This window comes from Lissotriton helveticus, chromosome 3_1, assembly GCF_964261635.1.
Source record: "Lissotriton helveticus chromosome 3_1, aLisHel1.1, whole genome shotgun sequence".
Classification (NCBI taxonomy): Eukaryota; Metazoa; Chordata; class Amphibia; order Caudata; family Salamandridae; genus Lissotriton; species Lissotriton helveticus.
This window is the reverse complement of record NC_136061.1, coordinates 1,196,616,524-1,196,634,646: the sequence shown is the minus strand read 5'-3', so window position 1 is coordinate 1,196,634,646 and position 18,123 is coordinate 1,196,616,524. Positions and strand designations below refer to the sequence as shown.

Below are 18,123 nucleotides of genomic sequence, written 5' to 3'. Positions count from 1 at the left end.
TCCATGAAAGGCCCTTCACTCTTACACTTTCTTGAATACCTAAAAATAAAGTAAGTTTGTCACAAAACGAAAATGTTTGGCTAGACTTCTAGATTTTTTTGTTGTTAAGTTGGATCCCTGATAAAAAAATTAAATTGTACATATTGAAGACGTTTACAACAAATAGAGCACTTTCAAGGTTTATGAGAAATGTTCTCAGTTTTAAATATGGCCTTACTGAAATATTTTATTAACTTGTCCACAAAACTTCATATCAAAATTATTCAGTTGAACAAATCAATAACAAGTCTGTGTAATGAAATTCGTTAGAGGATTCATTCTATAAAGAAAATATCTAGACCCCGCAACTTATTCATGAAATGTTTGGTGACAGTTCAAATGATGAAAAGGTGCTGAACACCACTTAAGATAACTAAAAATAACTTTTGATTGGTAAATCTGCAGCCATTTTAAATATCAGTAAATATCAAAGAACATAATCGACATTTTCTTTAAAAAATGCATGATTTTTTTATCAGTGTACAATGACAAATGTTTTTTTTTGCAAATACACAAAACATATTCAATTTGGAGAGAGTAAAATGGCATTGAACAAGTTCATTGTAATGTGTATTAAAGACAATTAAGTGCCAAAATGTAAAGCTGAAAGGCCCTTCAATGCTTGATATATAAACAAATAATCAGTGGTTAATGCAGCTAAACTCATTATTTAGATGTAAACCCTGTAAACAAAGTGAAACGATTTCACTCCTTGTTAAAAGTCTTTTGATTTAGGACAACACTAATAAAGGAAAATGAAAAGGAATTTTCTGTTTGTTTTTCAGTTTACCCGAGACATCTGACTTCAAGATATCAACTTACCAACTTTTCCTTTGTATCACTTCAATTAATATCGGAACTTGCCGTAAACAATTACAATTAAATAGATGTTAGAAGTGACAGTGCTAAACCGAATCTATCCAGTCTGGCTTTTCATTCTTACCTCTTCTGTCTACTAAGCCATGTTACAAGTGTGCTTAGAAACATTAAACTAGACTCTGAGTTCATATTTCTTGTTTTTTTGTAAAACATGTCTGAAACGATCATTTATATTCAGAATGTGTATTTATAGAAGGACAATAATAAACCACGACCTGTTCGTCCGCACTGCTGTAAATCCAGTGACGTTATGTCATAGCCACGGATTGGCGTACCTCGCTTGGAAACACCTAAACCTAACAGCTGAGTTATTCAGTGTACACAATGCACAACAGCAATCACAGATGCAGAGACCAAGAGAGTCTTAGGTTAGGTGGTATTTACAATTTAGCTAACAAAATCTCCACAAAAAAATGGCATTCACAACAACTTGATGGCTAATTTGTCCTTGAGGGCTATTTGCACACATGCTTGGACAAATACGGGCAGATACTTTTGTGACATTTCCAACATGGCAATATTTGATGGTTAAGATTCTTTCTGCACAATGGGCATTTCCTTGTACTCTGTCCGGGGCTGCTCTGGTGAGTTTTTTTTAACAGTGATCTCATGTCTTCCTGGATGGAGTTATCCGTAGCATGCTGAACGTCAATAACTTGGATCCTTAGTGGGTCCCAAACACAGTCTTCTTCAAGACCACTAGGAACTGATTTCATGCCACAGTTTGGGGGCACCCAGGCAGTGTCATAACCCTGAGAATGCCAACTCTTTTGCATTGGATGGTTATCCTGGTCTATTTTCTTGACTTTTCCAACGTCTACATTAAGTATCAAGACAACTTTGTCTTTTGCCGCTGCCTTAAGGGGGTACCTGTGGGCCTTTTTCATATCTCTGCTAATATAAACCCCTGGACCCAACATTCCATCTGCAGAGGGTTTGAATCCATTGGTAATGATGGAGCGTGCTATAGCAACAGTCGTTCCATGATACATAGTGTAGCATCTTCCAGTTTCAGGTGTCTGTCCAGCATCTAGGTGAACATCGTCTTCCTGGAATATTTCCCATCCATGGAAATCTAGAGACATTTTCGGCCTGCAAAATAAAAATGTGTTTTGAATTAACTTCATATTTTTGGATGCAGGACTGAAGATGATTGCCAACTTAATTCAAGGGGCTTGCACAAGTTATCAAAATGCAATTGTCTAGTCTCTTTGAAGGTGCTGGTAAAGACTTTATTCCCGAAGTAAGATTATCAATCGATTGCTTAGTCTCACAATTATGCCACCCTTACTCTTACTAATAAGAATATGTATGTGTTACGTTAAACAGCATTAATATATTTTTGGATCAAGCCAAGAAACCAAGATGTCGGGCTAATATTAGGTATAGATAGTGAACTGGCACTCTAGACATTTCCTGTATATATCGTCAGGATGTATGGCAGACAAGTTTTGGGTTGATGTCTCAAAATTTACAGGTTGGCCCTTGACTCAGCAGATACCTTTTGTGGTGAGGCAAAGAGCCGCTTGAATCAGGAGTCCAGCATTATAATTCCTGTGCCATTACAGAATGTATTCTTTAAGTTTCTGGCGGAGTTAACAAATGACTCATACATGAGCTTAGACATGAGCCTGGCATCCACTGAGAGCCACAGCTGCGATTTTGCGGTGTGGCCTCTTTTTTCCAGTACATCACCACTCGTCACGAGAGTAAACCTTTTGTTTAAAAGAAGCTGACATACTTCCACTCCATGATCCTTACTGGCCAATTACCAGAGAATGGTACCCAATAGGGCAAAATAATAACATACTCTAGCCATGTAAAGCTGTAATATATTGTTTGGCAACTGTAGCAATGGCTGCACCCCATGATCACTCTGACTCCTTCGTTTGTTACATTATTTTCTTAGATCCCTCAACCATCTCTTTCTCAAAAAGTAGAGCAAGAAAATCATACTTTAACCCAGTCGGAGACAGTTGAGTTTTTAGTGAACATTCAGGCATTGAGCATTATCCAGCTGATCTGAATCAATTCCTCTATATAGACCAGTCAGCTACTTAAGCCATCACATTGACAACCGCATCCAATGACTCTCAGATAAATCTAGGTTTGATGCTGTTGTAAGCATCAATCAAGGTCCAAAGCAGAGATTGACATGGACTGAAATTTACAATATTCCATGTGATACTTTTGAGGCAATATTGGTTGCTGGAGGATTAGCGGATATTGTCAAATACTTAGTAATATTCAATGCTGCTGAAATTATGAGGCAGTGGGGCACAGCATTATGCATGCAACAACTTATTTTAATACCTTGGTCCATTTTAGTGCTGTTGTCACTGGAATGACGGGTATCAGCATTTTCCTGGCACAGAAACGGATTACATATAGTGAACTGGTTATTATAAATTTGAGTTGTGAGATAGAATTTGTTGTCGCTGCAATCTATAACTGTGATGGGTACAGTAAAGCAGATTATAAAATTGCCAGGGTCGTGCTTACACATGCATTACCTAGAAATGTGTTGTTTCTGAATGTTTGTCTGTCTGGTGAGAGTCCACATCCAGGCAGGGAGTGTGTTCTAATCATACTCACCTCAGTCCTTCCGTGCTCCCATCAAACTGCAAGGCCTAGAGGGTTTTGGCTTGGATGCCTCCCTTCTATCACAGGTTCACACATTCAGGCACTCCTGGCAAGGTCAACGGTATTACCCCTTGTTACATGCCTACCATTATCCAGCAGTGTGTTGGGGTGCAATTTGTATCGCCTGGGAATGAAACAAAGACCCAGATGCAGCCTTTCCCCCAGTCGTAGAGTCAAATCTTTGGATATACACAATCATATCTCTTGTACGGGTTTTAATATATATGTTTTGTTGTGCTATTTTACTTTTTTAGCTGCATTCTGTAATTGAGACTGGGCGCCAACAAAGGAGTTTTAAAATGGACCAGGGGCGTGCTTGTACATATTTTACCTTAAAAGTATTGTTTCAAACTGATTGTCTACTTGCCTACAGATGTACCTGTTTTCCACCCCTCCACGGTAATTGATACATTCTAATTAGTGTCCCTTCTGACCCTCCGTGCTTTCATCCCACTACCAGCTTGGGAAACAGGGGTTAGATTGGATGGCTGCCTTACATCACAGGGTCACACCTTTGGGGCCGCCGGCTTTCTATCATCTGACTTAGCTACTTAACCTTTCTTTACAGGGTGTTCAGGGGAATGGGAGATGCTTAAGGGTGTGTTCTGTGGATCATACTCTTTCACAGTAAAGTTAGTAAGTACCTCCATGCATGCAACACTCTGTAATAGCCCATGCTTCTGCACCGTGTTATTCAGTGTTTTCACTATGTTGTAAACCGTTACACCTTCTCTCAAAGTGTACCATGGAGACCAAACCACACACAATGCCAATTCCATCATTCATTTCAAAGGTTGCCCAGGAAGCACTTTATAGCCTCACCAAGGTATGAAGTGCTAATAAATAATACTGTGGGACTAGCCAGAAAGTACGTTGGGCCTCGCAGGCGATAACACAGCACTATACCAATACAATACTATAGCTAATTTCTTTGATAAATGCGCAGAATTATTGTATTGTATTGATATATACATAGAGATGTCCATGCATCTTACAAGACCCACAGCAGATGATGAGTTGTGTGGCAATTGTGACAAATCATGTTCATAATTAAAATGCTGCTACTGCACATTCACATTTTTTCATTGGTTGTGGTAGCATTTTATCCAAGTATTACACCGAATAATGTTATAACCCTGTTTTTTTACACCACCTACTGCATACCTGAACATTGACTGGGATGGAGTAGTATGTGTCAAGTGTCGTGAAGTGGTCCAACATAATAGGCACGGCCAAGGGGAACACATCCACTACCTCCACACAGAAACCCCCATATATTTATTAATGCATTGTTTTCTGTGGCAAGGCCTGGGTCCAGATTCCATAGCTGAAGATCACATGCAAGATCACACTTGTCAATGATGAGCTAGCCATCATCACTGGCAATTTTCAGACTACGCAGCCTAAATTACATGTTTAGGTCTTTGTCTACAGACAAATTTAACTGTATGTTGGCCCGAGCAATTTTTCCAATATTCACAGAGTGCTCATGGGTGCATGGCTTTGTTATCCTCCCTAATCTTGTCTTGGTCCCACACAGCAGCATTTCACTCTCACAGTGTTCTGATTGGACCAGTTATATTCTTCCACTGCTTAAGTCTGGGAACTATTTATAGTTTTGCCTGTTCTGTTAAGATTTGACTTAACACATGACAGGAGTCCATCTGTTGCTTCCTCTCTCCTCTCTCCTATCTCTTTCTGTTTCTGCTTCTCCCTCTCTCTCTCTTCGCATCCTCACTGTGCTTTCTCATTGTGTTGCCTCGTAGTATCACTCTCCCACCTGTGCCTCTGCACGCAGCCTCTACACTATTTCCACTGTGTCTTTCTTCCCCCATATGCCTTCTTTCTCCATGGTTCTGCTGAACTTAAGTTTGCTCCCCTAGCTACCTTCCTATGCCATTGCATGTGCAATTTCCTGGCATCCTCCTCTCTCTCCCCACCCCCGCACCCTGCAGCCTCACTTCTTATTCAATCGATATTCCTTTTTTATAGCAATAGGCCATTTTTCTTTTTTTTTTTTATTTTAATTTTGAGACCAAGCATTTGACAATACAGATTCGCTCTTACACAGCAGAATTGGTTATTAATACAGATTAACAAACAAAATTATTTAAGAATATAAGCCTTCGGTACAGCAAAACATTCCTAGAAATTGAGAATAAGGAAAGCGACACACAAGAAAATAAACAGAAAAACAAAAAGAGATAAAGAAGACAATAATACGGTAAGAATATCGGAATTCCATTAACCGACCCATTCCATCACCGGCGCCCAAATCCTGGTTGCCAATTGTAGCCTCCTCCCCCTTTACACGAGAAAGCAGAAAATTCAAGCCTATGAATAGCTAACAAAATTGCTCGTCACTGCATGAAGGTTGGACAATAGGCCATTTTTCTAAGGTCAGTGCAGCTTGTTTTATGAACAGGAACATTCCTTCTAAAACAAGCCCAGATGACTATGGACAATATTAAGTTATGCACTGCAGTGGAGCAGTAGGTGATATTCTCACAACTCATTTCGGCATGACATGGCACTGCACTGAATTATAGAAGTGGTGACAGCTTGAGCATGCCTCACCTAGATCGTTAGTATGTCTGCTTTTGCCCTCTGGGTCTTCAGCCCATTTGTCCAGCAACACCACTTTTTCAGTGAGGGCTGCGAGCTGTTGTTCCATTGAATCTCCAATCAGGTTGATAGTGTGCAGGGCAGATACACTGGTTCACTTTGATTGCCAATTTGCAGTGGTTTTTGCGGAGGATGCTCATATCAATCGCTAAGCAATCAAGTTTAGCTTCCAGGGCCTCCCTTGTGGCACTTATGGAGTCCAGAATGTGTTCCAATTTGTTAGGATCTGGCCCCCGTGAATGCAAGAGTGAGTCAAGTGGTGGATGAAAGATGAAATGAATACAAGTATGAGTGACCAAGGATATAGATAATCAGTGATAAAATCCTTGGATGGATGGATGAGTCACTGCATGGATGGAAGCTTCTAAGCACTTTCAGCTACAGAGCAGATCAATTGGCTTTGACAGTGCTTGTTGTCTGTTCTACTACTTTTTTTGAAAAACAAAGAACCCAGTAGAATTGTAAGAGATAGCAAAGGACATAACCTCCACAATGAGAGAAAAACACTGTTTTTCTAAAAGACCTCTTGGTGGTATGCTTCATCATTGGGGTTCTTCCCAATCCTGCTGCGGATCGAGACGTGCTTCGACCAGACGAAATACGTGGGAGCACTTGTTGGGTGTGTTTTGTGTCTATGATGAAGACAAAAATTTGGGAGGGGAGTGGGGTGTGAGTGCTATACAAAATTAGAATTACCAGGCTAGTGGGTCGTCACTATTTTATTCCTGCCCCTAGTCGTTAAGGTTAAAAATCAGGGGAAAGAGAAAGAAGGAAACAAATATCAATGAATCTATTCCTTGCTTATCTGGTCAACATGTTTCGAGACCTCCATCAGGACCTAAAATAGTGACAACCCACAAGCCAGATCATTTTAATTTCATCTTCATCATAGACAAACAAAGCAAAAAGTGCTCCCACGTATTCCATCTGGTCGAAGCACATCTCGATCCGCAGCAGGATCAGAAAGAACCCCAATGATGAAGCATGCCACCAAGGGGCAACCCTGGTGAGTGAGGGGTCTTTAAGAAAAACTGTGTTTTTCTCTCAGTGTGTAGGATATGTCCTTTGCTATCTCTTCCGATTCTACTGGGTTCTCTTCCTTGCCTCCATCAGTGACCATGCACATGGTCATGTCAGCTCTGTCATGGTGAGTCTTTAGGTGATTTATATGGAGAACTCTATGAGGACTCCTAGGGATGCCTGTCTACTAAGTAGGTGACTTCCCCTTTTTTTTTCCAAAATGGGATAGGGCCCAGACCACTTGCCCTGGCGGGCCCTGGGAGCCACAGGCTCCAACACCCACACCAATTGACCTAATTGACACTCACCAGTGCTGAAGTTTGGTCATACCCGTGCTTGATAAGCTCCTGGCCTGTCTCCAAATGTTTGTTTGCTTTCAAGTACAAAGCCATGCATGAACGCAGGCCCAGCACATAGTCCATCATGTCTTGTTCGGGCTCTTTGAGATGACCCCTTACTGTCTTACAGGATGGCCAAACAAAAGTGCAAAAGGGCAGAACCAAACCCCCTTTTGTGACACCTCTCTGTAAGCAAACAAGAGGCAAGGTATCAGCACATCCCATCTCCTTCTGAGTTTTTCAGGGAGACCCATTATCATGCCTTTCATGCTTTTTTTGAAGTTTTTCAACAAAATCATTTGTCTGAGGGTGATAGCGTAGTGAACTTGTAGCTCACCAACATACTTAACAAGTGTCACTACACTTGATACAGCACTCAAATTCATTAAACAATTTCAAATATGTTTTATAATGTACTCTAATTTCAAATAATCAGATTGAAGATCATTCTACTCTGTTTATTGAAGTAGAAATGATTCCATATGTATTTACCTCTCTTAATCAAACAACAAATACAGATACATTCTGATTTGAAGCAACATAAAGTTCTTTCTCAAAAAAATATAAACAAGATGTCTTGTTCGAACATTGTTGAGAAATTCTTGAAAACTCCATAGAAGATGCCCAATGCATTTCGGGATTAAAATGTTCTTCTTCAGGGGCCACTATAAATACAAAATCATAAATATCATGTTGTGAGCTATCACATAATATACAGGGAGAAATAAGACTAACCAAACGTATGTCCATTATAATGCACTTAATTAACAGAATTGGAATCAAATACTATAAAAGAGGGGGGACCTTGAGATACACGTTCACTGATAGATGCCTGTGACTGTAAACCTGAACACAAACCTTGACCAATGCCAAAAAACAAAAGATGACAAAAGAGAACTGAAATTCCCAAATTGTGCACAAGGTGATAAAGTTCAAAAGTTAAAAACTAAATACATAGTGCTATAACACCAAACACCACAAAACCCCAGTGAAAATGTGACACAATTGTTTAATTAATTTGAGTGCTGTGCGGTGAGGTATCAGGTGTAGTGACACTTATTAGTTGATTGTCTAAAGAGGGAGGCAGCCTCTTTCCTGACAAGCACGCAAACAAGTGATAATTTGGGCAAATAGCAAGTACTTAGCTGTTCTAAATTGTTTTAATTTATTTGTAACAAAGGGTGTGCACAACTCATTTCAGTTATCCAGAACTTGTAGCTCATGCCACATTCTTCCCACATACCTTTTAGGTGTGCAGACATGAAGCTTGTCCCTCTATCAGAGACCACTTCTTTAGGAAACCATACCTTGATGAAGATACCAAGGAGGGCCTTTGCTACTGCAGTGGTAGGGGCAGTCCTGAGGGGAAATGCCTCTGGGTATCTTTATTTATTTATTTTTAAGGTTTTATATAGCACGAACAAGACTCTTGCGAGTATCAGAGCGCTTTACAAGTCATAAGTAGAATGCAAGATATAATATACAGAGATTTGATTAAGTATGTTATACATGGAACAAAATCAAAAGAACACCAGTACTGAGCTAGCGCAAAATTAGGACGAATATGATGCGCAGGAACACATCAACTGATAAAATGCGGAAAATAGTCATAGAGTTCATGTGTATTTAGCCATGAGGATCGCTTTCACTTCTCTTTTGAAGGAGGCAGTGGAAGGGATCATTCTTGTTTCACTGGGCAAAGCGTTCCATATCCTCGGTGCCATACCGGAAAAGGACCGGTTATACGTTTTTTTCTTTGCAAAACGTGGAGGTTGTAGGAGAAGAGTTTTGTCACTCCTGGAGGCTCTGCTGCCCGCAGAGAGCACCAGTTTCTGAGCTAGGTAGTGTGGGGCGTTGTGGTAGAGGGCCTTGGGCATCATACAGGCGATTTTTAGATGAATTCTGGCTTCAAACGGTAGCCAGTTGAGGGCTCTCAGTTCTGGGGATATGTGGTAGCTTCTCTTAGAACCAGTGATGAGTCTCGCAGCTGAGTTGATCGTGGCTCTTAGAGGGGCTGTCGAAGACCTTGAGAGGCCGCATAAGATTACTGCCCCATATTCCACGCGGGGATTAAAAGGGCTTGAACTGCTTGCTTGAGATCGTGAGCGGGCAGGAAGGGTTTCAGTTTTTGCAGGGTCCTAAGGTGGAAGTTGGCTCCTTCTGTTGAGGCACTGATGTGTTTCTGCATCTTTAGGTTACTGTCCAGCGTTACCCCTAGAGATTTCGCAGAGTCGACTATGAGTGGTTGGCCATTAAGAGCAGTTAAGTGCTTCATCCAATCCAGGATAGTGAGAGTTTTGTTAGGGGGAGCGATTAAAAGGAATTCCGTTTTGAGGGAGTTAAGTTTCAGATGGTTTTCGGCCAGCCAAGTTTGGGTTTTTTGTAGTGTGGTGTTGAGCGATTTGACGTCATCAAGTGAGTGGCTCTTGATGTATATTTGGGTGTCGTCTGCATACATGTGGAAGTGTAACTTGGTGAGGCTGAGAAGATCCGTAAGAGGTTCCATAAAAAGGTTGAACAGGGTGGGTGAAAGGGAGGAACACCTAGTGTGACTGGCATGGGGTTGGACAGTGATTGGTTGACCTTGAATATTTGGGATGTGTTTTGGAGGAAAGAGGTGAACCAGTTAAATACATTTCCAGACATTCCCATTCTGTGTTTCAGGAGATCAAGCAGGTTGTCGTGTATGTCGGTGTCAAAAGCTGATGACAGGTCAAGTAGGATTAGTAGGCAGGCTTCATTTTGGTCTAAGATTTTTAGAGCGTCGTCTAATAAATGTGTTATGGCTGATTCGGTGCTGTGAACTGCTCTGAAGCCTGAATGAAATTGGTTAAGCAGGTTGAATCGATCAATGTGACTGTTCAGCTGTATGTTAACGCATTTTTCCAGGAGTTTGGCTAACATAGGAATGTTAGAGATTGGGCGATAGTTATTAGGGTCTGAGGGGTCTCCTGTAGTTTTCTTTAGGATAGGCGAAACCTGACCAATTTTCAGGATGTCTGGAATGGATCCTTGAAGGAGGGATGAGTTAATGATCTTGGTCCAGAGGGGTAGTAATAATGGAATGAAGTCTTTTAGGTAGGTCGCCGGGAGTGGGTCTGTGAAGTGATTGGAGGGTTTCAGAGTGATTAGCATCTTTAATCTGGTGTCTTCATTGTAGGTGTTGAAGAGGGACCAAGCTGCATTGTTTTTAGTTGAAATAATGGGAGGTCATAATCTTGTGCATTAGCCAAGGGCAATGAGGAGCTCTTTATTGGGCCTGAGATGAATAGTAGGTCTTTGAGAAGATCTGATTTAATGGATTCTGTCTTAGAGGCGAAGAAGGAAGCAAATTCCTCACAGTTGGGTAGAGCGAGTGGGTTGGTGTTGAGGGCATGAGGTAGGCTCTTGGTTTGGGCTTTGATAAGTTTGAACAGCTTTTGGGGTGGTTCTTGGCTAGATCTAATTGAGACCTGAAGAACTCGGTTTTAGACTCTCTGATCTTTCTAAAATAAGCGTTTCTTGAGGTTCTTAGAAGTTTGAGGAGGTCTGCTGAGGGGGTAGCTATCCAGCGTCGTTCAATTACTCTAAGAGAGCGTCTGTCATCATTTAGCCTCCCATCATACCATGGCTTTGAGTCTTTTGAGGAGGTTCTTTTTAGTTGCAATGGGGAAATGTTGTCTAGCAGGTCTTCCTGGGGATCGGGAGGGTTTGAGTTAGATAATGTTGTAATGTCAGAGCCGACGTTTTTCAAGTTTCTCTTCCAGGTCTTAGTTCTCATGGGTTGTGTAGGGAGTTGTTTAAAGGTTTCCAAGATTTGGAATGTAATGACATGATGGTCAGACCAGTCGCAAAGGGTGTATCGAGTTGAGCTGTGTGGAGTACGCTTTGGAAATTATTAGGTCGAGAGTTGCACCCTTGTCGTGTGTAGGGCTGTTACAAATTTGGTTGAGATTCAGGTCCGTGAGGAAGGCTTTGAGGCTGTTTACCCCTGGGTCGTTTTGGTCCTCCCAGTGAAGGTTGAAGTCCCCCAAGAAAATGTGCTTGTTCTGATGGTTGTCATTCGATGCTAGAATTTCCATGAAGTGTTCTATGAAGGTGAGGGTATCTCCCGGAGGATGGTAGAAGGTGTGTAAGAGCATATTTGTTTGTGGTTGTTGGCAATGTTTAAGCATAAGATTTCGCAAGATGTATAGCGGATGCATTGGAGTTGGTCACTGTTAGGCTAATCCGGTGTATGCATGTTATCCCACCGCCTGGCTTGTCGGTTCTGTCTAGTCTGGTGATGTCATAGTTAGTTAGGAGGTAGCAAGATGTCCATGATGGGGGTAGAAGTTTCATTTAGCCAGGTTTCTGTCAGGATCATAATGTCTGGTTCGTTCGTGATGAGTAGATCAGCTATATCAGCTGCATCTCTTGAAGCGGCCCTGCAGTTAAGGAGGATACAGTTTAGTAGCGGCTGGATGGATATTGTGGTGGGTTCGGTTGTTAGGGGGATTCTAGTGAGATTATTTTCAATAATGCCTCAGGAATTGAGTCTGGTGGCTCTGTGTGAGTTGATCGGAATAGATAGTATACGTGAGTCTGAGTGAGGGCTAACTAAAGGTCTCGCGCAATGAGGATGGTGAGGAAGCTCGTAAGAGTGGAGGAGGCCCCCTAGATCTAAGTCAGATAGAGTGTTTAAAGCCCTGATAGGGCGGGATAAGGCATTGGAGTGTGGGATTGTGCTCCAACGTGGAGACCCATTAGCTTGGGAGTTTGCAGGACGACGTTGTAAGCGACTAAAGTTCTTGGGGTGTGGGGAGGAACCGTATTTCTGTACGATGCAAGTGGATTGTTGTAGAATCATGTCGTGAAGGGTTCGGATGTCCGATTTGACTTGTTGAAGGGTTGCTAATATCAGGTCCAGTCTGGTGTCAGGCGTGGTAGTTTCCTGATTGGATGGATGGACAGAGGGAGTAGTCGGCGTAGTCGTTTCTTTTGAGTAGATGTCAGGAGCAGTGGGGGTATGGGTGGGGCTGATAGTTCTAAGGGAGGAGTTGTGAGTAAAGGAAAGGGGAAGGGGGAGAGATGTAGAGCAAGGTGAGTAGTTAGAAGGGTGTCAAAGCTGGTATCCGTGGGGGTATAGGTGGAGCAGGGAGGTGCTGGGAGTAGAGGTGTGGGGGGAAGTGAGTGGAATAGTGGAGGGATGGTGCGTGAGTTGGTGACGTTACAGCGTGAGGTGGTTGTAAGGTGGAAAGTGTTGATAGGAGGGTTGTCGTTGAGGTCTAGATATATTGTCGGGGCGGATGGGGTCAGTTGGGCGTTCTGATTTACTTCTGGATCCGGATGGGTGTTGAAGATATCAGAATCATTGGAAGGAGAGGAGGGGTGTGCAAGAGTGACTCTTTCCTTAATAAGCGGAAAAATGTGATCCATCAAGTTGAGGTTGTGGTTGGTGGATTGTATTAGGATGATACCATTATGATAGATATTGGCGGTGGCAACAGCATTGAAGAATAGGGAGGGAAGAATAAAAAGGGAGAAGCTGTGCGCTGTTTTCTTCATGTTAGAGACCTTGAAGAGAGCGAGAAAGGCTTTTCTCCATTGAGCTCTTCTTTTAGTGTAGAATATGATGTCATTCTTAATGAGCCCTTTGTTCATAGAGAAGTAGGGGTCAGAGATAGGGGTTTCCGGATGAGATTTTAATAAGTTGTGTTTGAAACCTTTGGCTGCTTTTTTAGAGAGGTGAGGGGGTAAGTGATGGAGTAGGTGAATTTACTGGTGAGCTCCATAGTGAAGGTGACACTAGATTAGCTGAGGAAAGCTCAATGGGAAGTTGTCTGTGCAGGATGTTGCCCTTAAAGGGGAGAGAATTAGCAGGGTTATGAAAGCTGCTGGCCTTAAGGGGGGAAGGGAGACCGGGTTGTGAAAGAAGCTGCCCTAACAGGGGGAAGAGTAGAAGGGCTGAGAAGAGAAGCTGCCCTTAAAGGGGAAGAGTAGCAGGCTGAGAAGAAAAGCTGCCCTAAAAGGGGAGAGGGTAAAAAGGGTGTGATGGAGGTAGGACAGTTTAAGATGGCGGTATTGTTAATAGACTAGCGTAGAGCTAGAACGAAGTCCTTTTTCTCTTTCATGTAAAGAGTCTTATTCGGGCAGTCCTTTCTCTATGATCACTTGATGCGGCCATTTTGAGTGTTTTTTGTGAGAGGTAGGTAAGTCTTCTTTCTATTTCAGTTGAGCAAAGTTTTAATGGAGGTAGTCCTTTTTTCCTGTGTTAAAGTCCTTTGTGGCCATTTTGATAATTCTGTAGGGGAAGAATCGTGAAAATTCCTATCTTGAAAGCTCAGGACCGGGTGGGTTTCATAGAGTTACAAACTCTCAGTAGGGTGTAAGTGGTGGTGTGTGTGCAAGTTAGCATTGTAAATGCCTATCGGAGGTTATTTTTTTCTCTATCCTAGATCTGCACTCGGTCTTCACCTCCGAAGCCAGGAGGAGGGCCATCTAGTCACGTTTCGACTGAGCTGTCCAGGCAGTGATTCCCTCAGTTCAGAAATAATGGGGGTGGGAGGGGTCGCCCTGAGGGCACCGTAAGCACTACAAAAAACCAGGGGGGGGTCGGGCGCTCACCAGTTACCTTCAGGTTTATGATGCCTTTGTGGAATGGAGTTTACTGCTCTCCTACTGCCAGGCCGTGAAAAAAGTCTCCTATGTGTCTCCGGGCGTTTCAGTCTGTACCGCCCTGGAGCCTGCACGCCGCTGTGAGCCCTGCGAGGTTCACCACTCCTCCGCTCTCTCCCGCCTCCCAGGTTATTCCGAGGAATCTCGGCTCGATGCTCTCGTCGGTGAAGGGGAAGGCGACCTGCGCTCATAGGCGCTCCAGTGCAGCAGATGAGGGGGAAGGCGACCTGCGCTCACAGGCGCTCCAGTGCAGCAGATGAGGGGGAAAGCGACCTGCGCTCATGGGTGCTCCAGTGCAGCAGATGACTCTATTATTACAGAAAGGACCAGCATCCGAGGGAGGAACGCTAGCTCCGGTCGCACTTGGGATCCTGATGGCGACCTGAGAGGATTCCGTAATTGACTTAGGAACCGTCTTAAGGAATATAACCAAATATATAGAAAATAAGAAGTGGTGAAGAGTTTACTTTCCGACCTTCATTGATGGACGCAAAGACGAGAGATTTACTTGGGAGTGACTGTGATATTCCAGTATCGAGACTGCGGATGTAGAACTTGGTTTGCCCTTAAAGTCCTGATGATGCCTGAAATGATGAAAAGCTGAAACGCGTCGACACATTTGTTTTGAAGGCACCATTGCAAAAAAAAAAAAAATGTTTTTTGATTTGGAATATGAGATAATAAACTGTAAGGAATGCTAAAAGCATAGAGGTTAAAAGAAATACACCTTAGACGCCCCTACTTTGTATTGGTGACCCGGAAACAAGGAATGTTTTTGTATAATTGAGTGGACAAACATCCTTTTTGATATTAGTATGGGCAAAAGAACCCAAAAAATGGTTCATGGAAACTTGTGTTAGTTTGTAAATATATAAGTCTGTTTGTATATTGTGTATATATGTATGAGTTGTGTATATATTTATGTAAGAAGTGAGATATAATTAATCGAGTGAAAAAAATGGTTTATTAGAAGTTGATATTATTTGTTTAAATGGCCTAGTAATTGGAGAAACTTTAAAAGAAAAAAAAATATTGATTTATTTCAAAGAAGAATAATTTGATCAAAGAACAGATAATTAAAGGTATCTGTTCTGAAAATAAGATAGATGTGTAATGATTCCGTAGGCTTCACTCTACTTCTATAGCATCCGAGGGAGGATCACCTTCGGTTATCAGCGTTCCTCAATTGCAGTCCTGTGGGGAGCGTCCGTGTCCGCCGCAATGTCCGTGTCCTGGGCACTGAGGCTCTGTCGACTTATCCGATGGGGACGCCCCACGAGCTTAGGATACTGCAGTCTGCCCGGTTTGATCTCGGTGAGTTAAGATAATGCTCTTGTTACTCATGAGATGATTTCTTGAATTAAATTCGAAAGGTGCGTCAGATGGAGCCTAGGATGGAGCTAAATGCAGGGATAATTGGAGGATATATCCCGGAGCTAGAGGAGCTCTCCTAGTGAGCTCCTCTAGAGCTCACTAGGACTCACTATCACTAAAATGAATCTGTTCCCAGGTGCAGTTTGAGGGAAAAGGGGACCGACAATGTCAATTCCTACCCTCGGGGGATGTCATTTGCTAAGGTTAGAATAAACTCTCTGCACTCCTGGGGAACCATCGCTCTCCTGGCTGCCCCTGGTCTTGGGTCCCTGGCCTCAGTGTACAAAAGCCCATGTTCCCAGGAGACCCTATGGGTACAACTGACATCTCCTTATTCTTGCTTTGCAGCTTGCTGCCTAAGGCCTTTAAGAGTTGGGCTTGTATTTTATCCCTGGCATAGCTCGTCCCTGGAGGGTTCCCCTGTACTTAGGAGCCCTTCCAGGTCAGGTTAGACTCCTTTAGCCGCATTTCCCTCCCCATGCACCCGGGCATCTCCCTCAGGAGAACGGTCCCGGTCCTGTGATTTCTTTGAAGCTTCCATAGCAGTCTTCTTGCCCTTTCTCTTGCTCTAGGTGCCTTGGTGCACTGTTTCTGGATCCAAGCTCCCATGACTTCCCTGATGTGCTGCTTGTGCTCTTGTGGTAACATACCCACTCACGGACACCCAGCATTTCTGCATGAGCCTTCTGCCCAAACTGAAGGCTCCAGATCATTTTCCAACAGTCACTCCACTGGGATGGCAGTGGAAACAAAAGCCTTCATTGTGCCAGTAACCCCTCCACACTCTAAGCTTACCAAGGCCATAGGATGGAGCTTAGTCTCATTGTCAGCATTGGTAACCTGGTGACTAACACCAGATATCATTTGGTCTGGGGAAACCAGTCTAGCAGCCACCATAGTGACACTGGCGCCTGTATTCCTCAGAGCCTCCACCTCAGTCCCACTGATTTTAGGCCTTTGTCTATACTTCTCCAGGCTCTGAGGCAAGCCAGCCAGGGCTTCAATTTCCACCCCACCCTGGGAAACTAAAGTAGATTTGGTGTATCCTCTGGATAATCCAGAGTACACTTCCACCCCTACTCTTATGCAAGCCAATCCCTTGGATTATCCACCACATGGGGATGTTTTGGAGCATGCTGCAAATCCTCTCTTATGTCCTGGCTGATGACAGTCATGACATAACCCAGTAGCCTTTACTGGATCCCAGTTCTTCCCCTGATTCCCTTTGCCTTTGATCTGGGGGATATCTCAGGGTCCACCCTCCTGAGAAGAATTTTAGGGGCATTTAGAGAACTCCTTCCCTTTATCTTTGTTGTTGCTCACCTCCTTCCCCTGCTGTGAAGTCTGATAAACCTTTTTCTGGCCACTCCCGTCATGGGTCTTTCTTGACACCCTGGTTCTGACCCATTTGCCAGCTATCCTCCCCAACTCTCTGGGATAAGACAACTTGGAATCCATCAAATGTTGATGCAATTTCACTGTGGTACAATTAGTCAAAATGTGCTCCTTCATAATTAAATTATAAAGTTCATCATAAGTGTCCACCTCTTTACCTTTAATCTCGCCTTCTAATGTTTTCTAGTCCACAAAGTCTCCCATGTCTGGTTTTGATCTTTATAGGTGTCCCTAAACTTCAATCTGTATTCCTCTGTGGATCGTCCAAATCTTTTTATCAGGGTCTCCTTCGTATGCTGATAGGACTCAGCCACATCCTCATTAAGGGTCAGAAGTCTATCTCTGCCCTTCAATGAGAATAACTCCCACAGTAGAAAGCCCCAGTGCAGGTAACCTATCCTCTTCATTTTACAGGCCCTCTCAAAGCTTCAACCATTTGTCAAGTCCATCGCCATCACTAAACTTGGGGACAATCCCTTTGAGGATCTTAGTCTCACAAGATTTCTCCTTCTCCCTATTGGTGTTGCTGTCACCATTATCTTTGGACTTTAAGCCCATCTTGACTCTTCTTTCTTCAAGGGCTCCTTTCCTAGAGTTCAATCTTTTTCTCTGGGGGTCTACTAGAGAGACTCCAGAAGGGGGTCTGGTAAAGGGTAAAGAGTTTTGGTATTCTCCTTCTTCGCCATCGTCATCAGTTTGGGCTAGAGCATCATCCTCACACTCCTCAGGGTCTAACTCTGAGGAATTGGCCTTCCTCTTTAGCTTTTTCTTTTTATTTGAGCTGAGGGCTTTTCACATTCCTCCTTTTTAGCTGTAGCTCTATAGCTAATGCCCATGCTTTGTACAAAACACTCATATTACTTATCTTCAGGGCTGGGTTGAAGGACAAGTCGAGATTCTTACCAGCCTTCATTGAGCCTAACTTTTTACTTGGAAGTTGGGACCTTTTTAAAACTTTAAAAACTTTTAAACCTTTTCCTAAATTTCTCAAGTCTTTTTGTTGTACTATTGGAATGGGGGTCTACACAGGGCCCTAAAGTTCCAACATACACAAATCGAAAATAATTTGAAAAAATAATGTTTGAATCCAAAATCAATAGTGCATTTCTCATGCAAAAATCACTTATGACCAAGTGGTACGGCGAAACACAAGTTCAGGATCCCACCGCTGTAA

At 42.9% G+C, this 18,123-nt stretch overlaps 1 protein-coding gene across 3 annotated transcripts in view; it reads right to left on the bottom strand.

Moving 5' to 3' along the window:
• Positions 1 to 296: 296 nt before the first annotated feature.
• Positions 297 to 18,123, bottom strand: part of LOC144823366 (uncharacterized) — a 282,597-nt gene continuing 264,770 nt past the window's right edge. For all 3 annotated transcript variants that reach the window (XM_078681833.1, XM_078681834.1, XM_078681835.1), the window contains one exon: positions 297 to 2,010. In XM_078681833.1, coding sequence (XP_078537959.1) covers positions 1,374 to 2,003 — 630 coding nt within the window. In that variant the 5' untranslated portion in view covers positions 2,004 to 2,010 and the 3' untranslated portion in view covers positions 297 to 1,373. The remainder of the gene's footprint in view (positions 2,011 to 18,123) is intronic.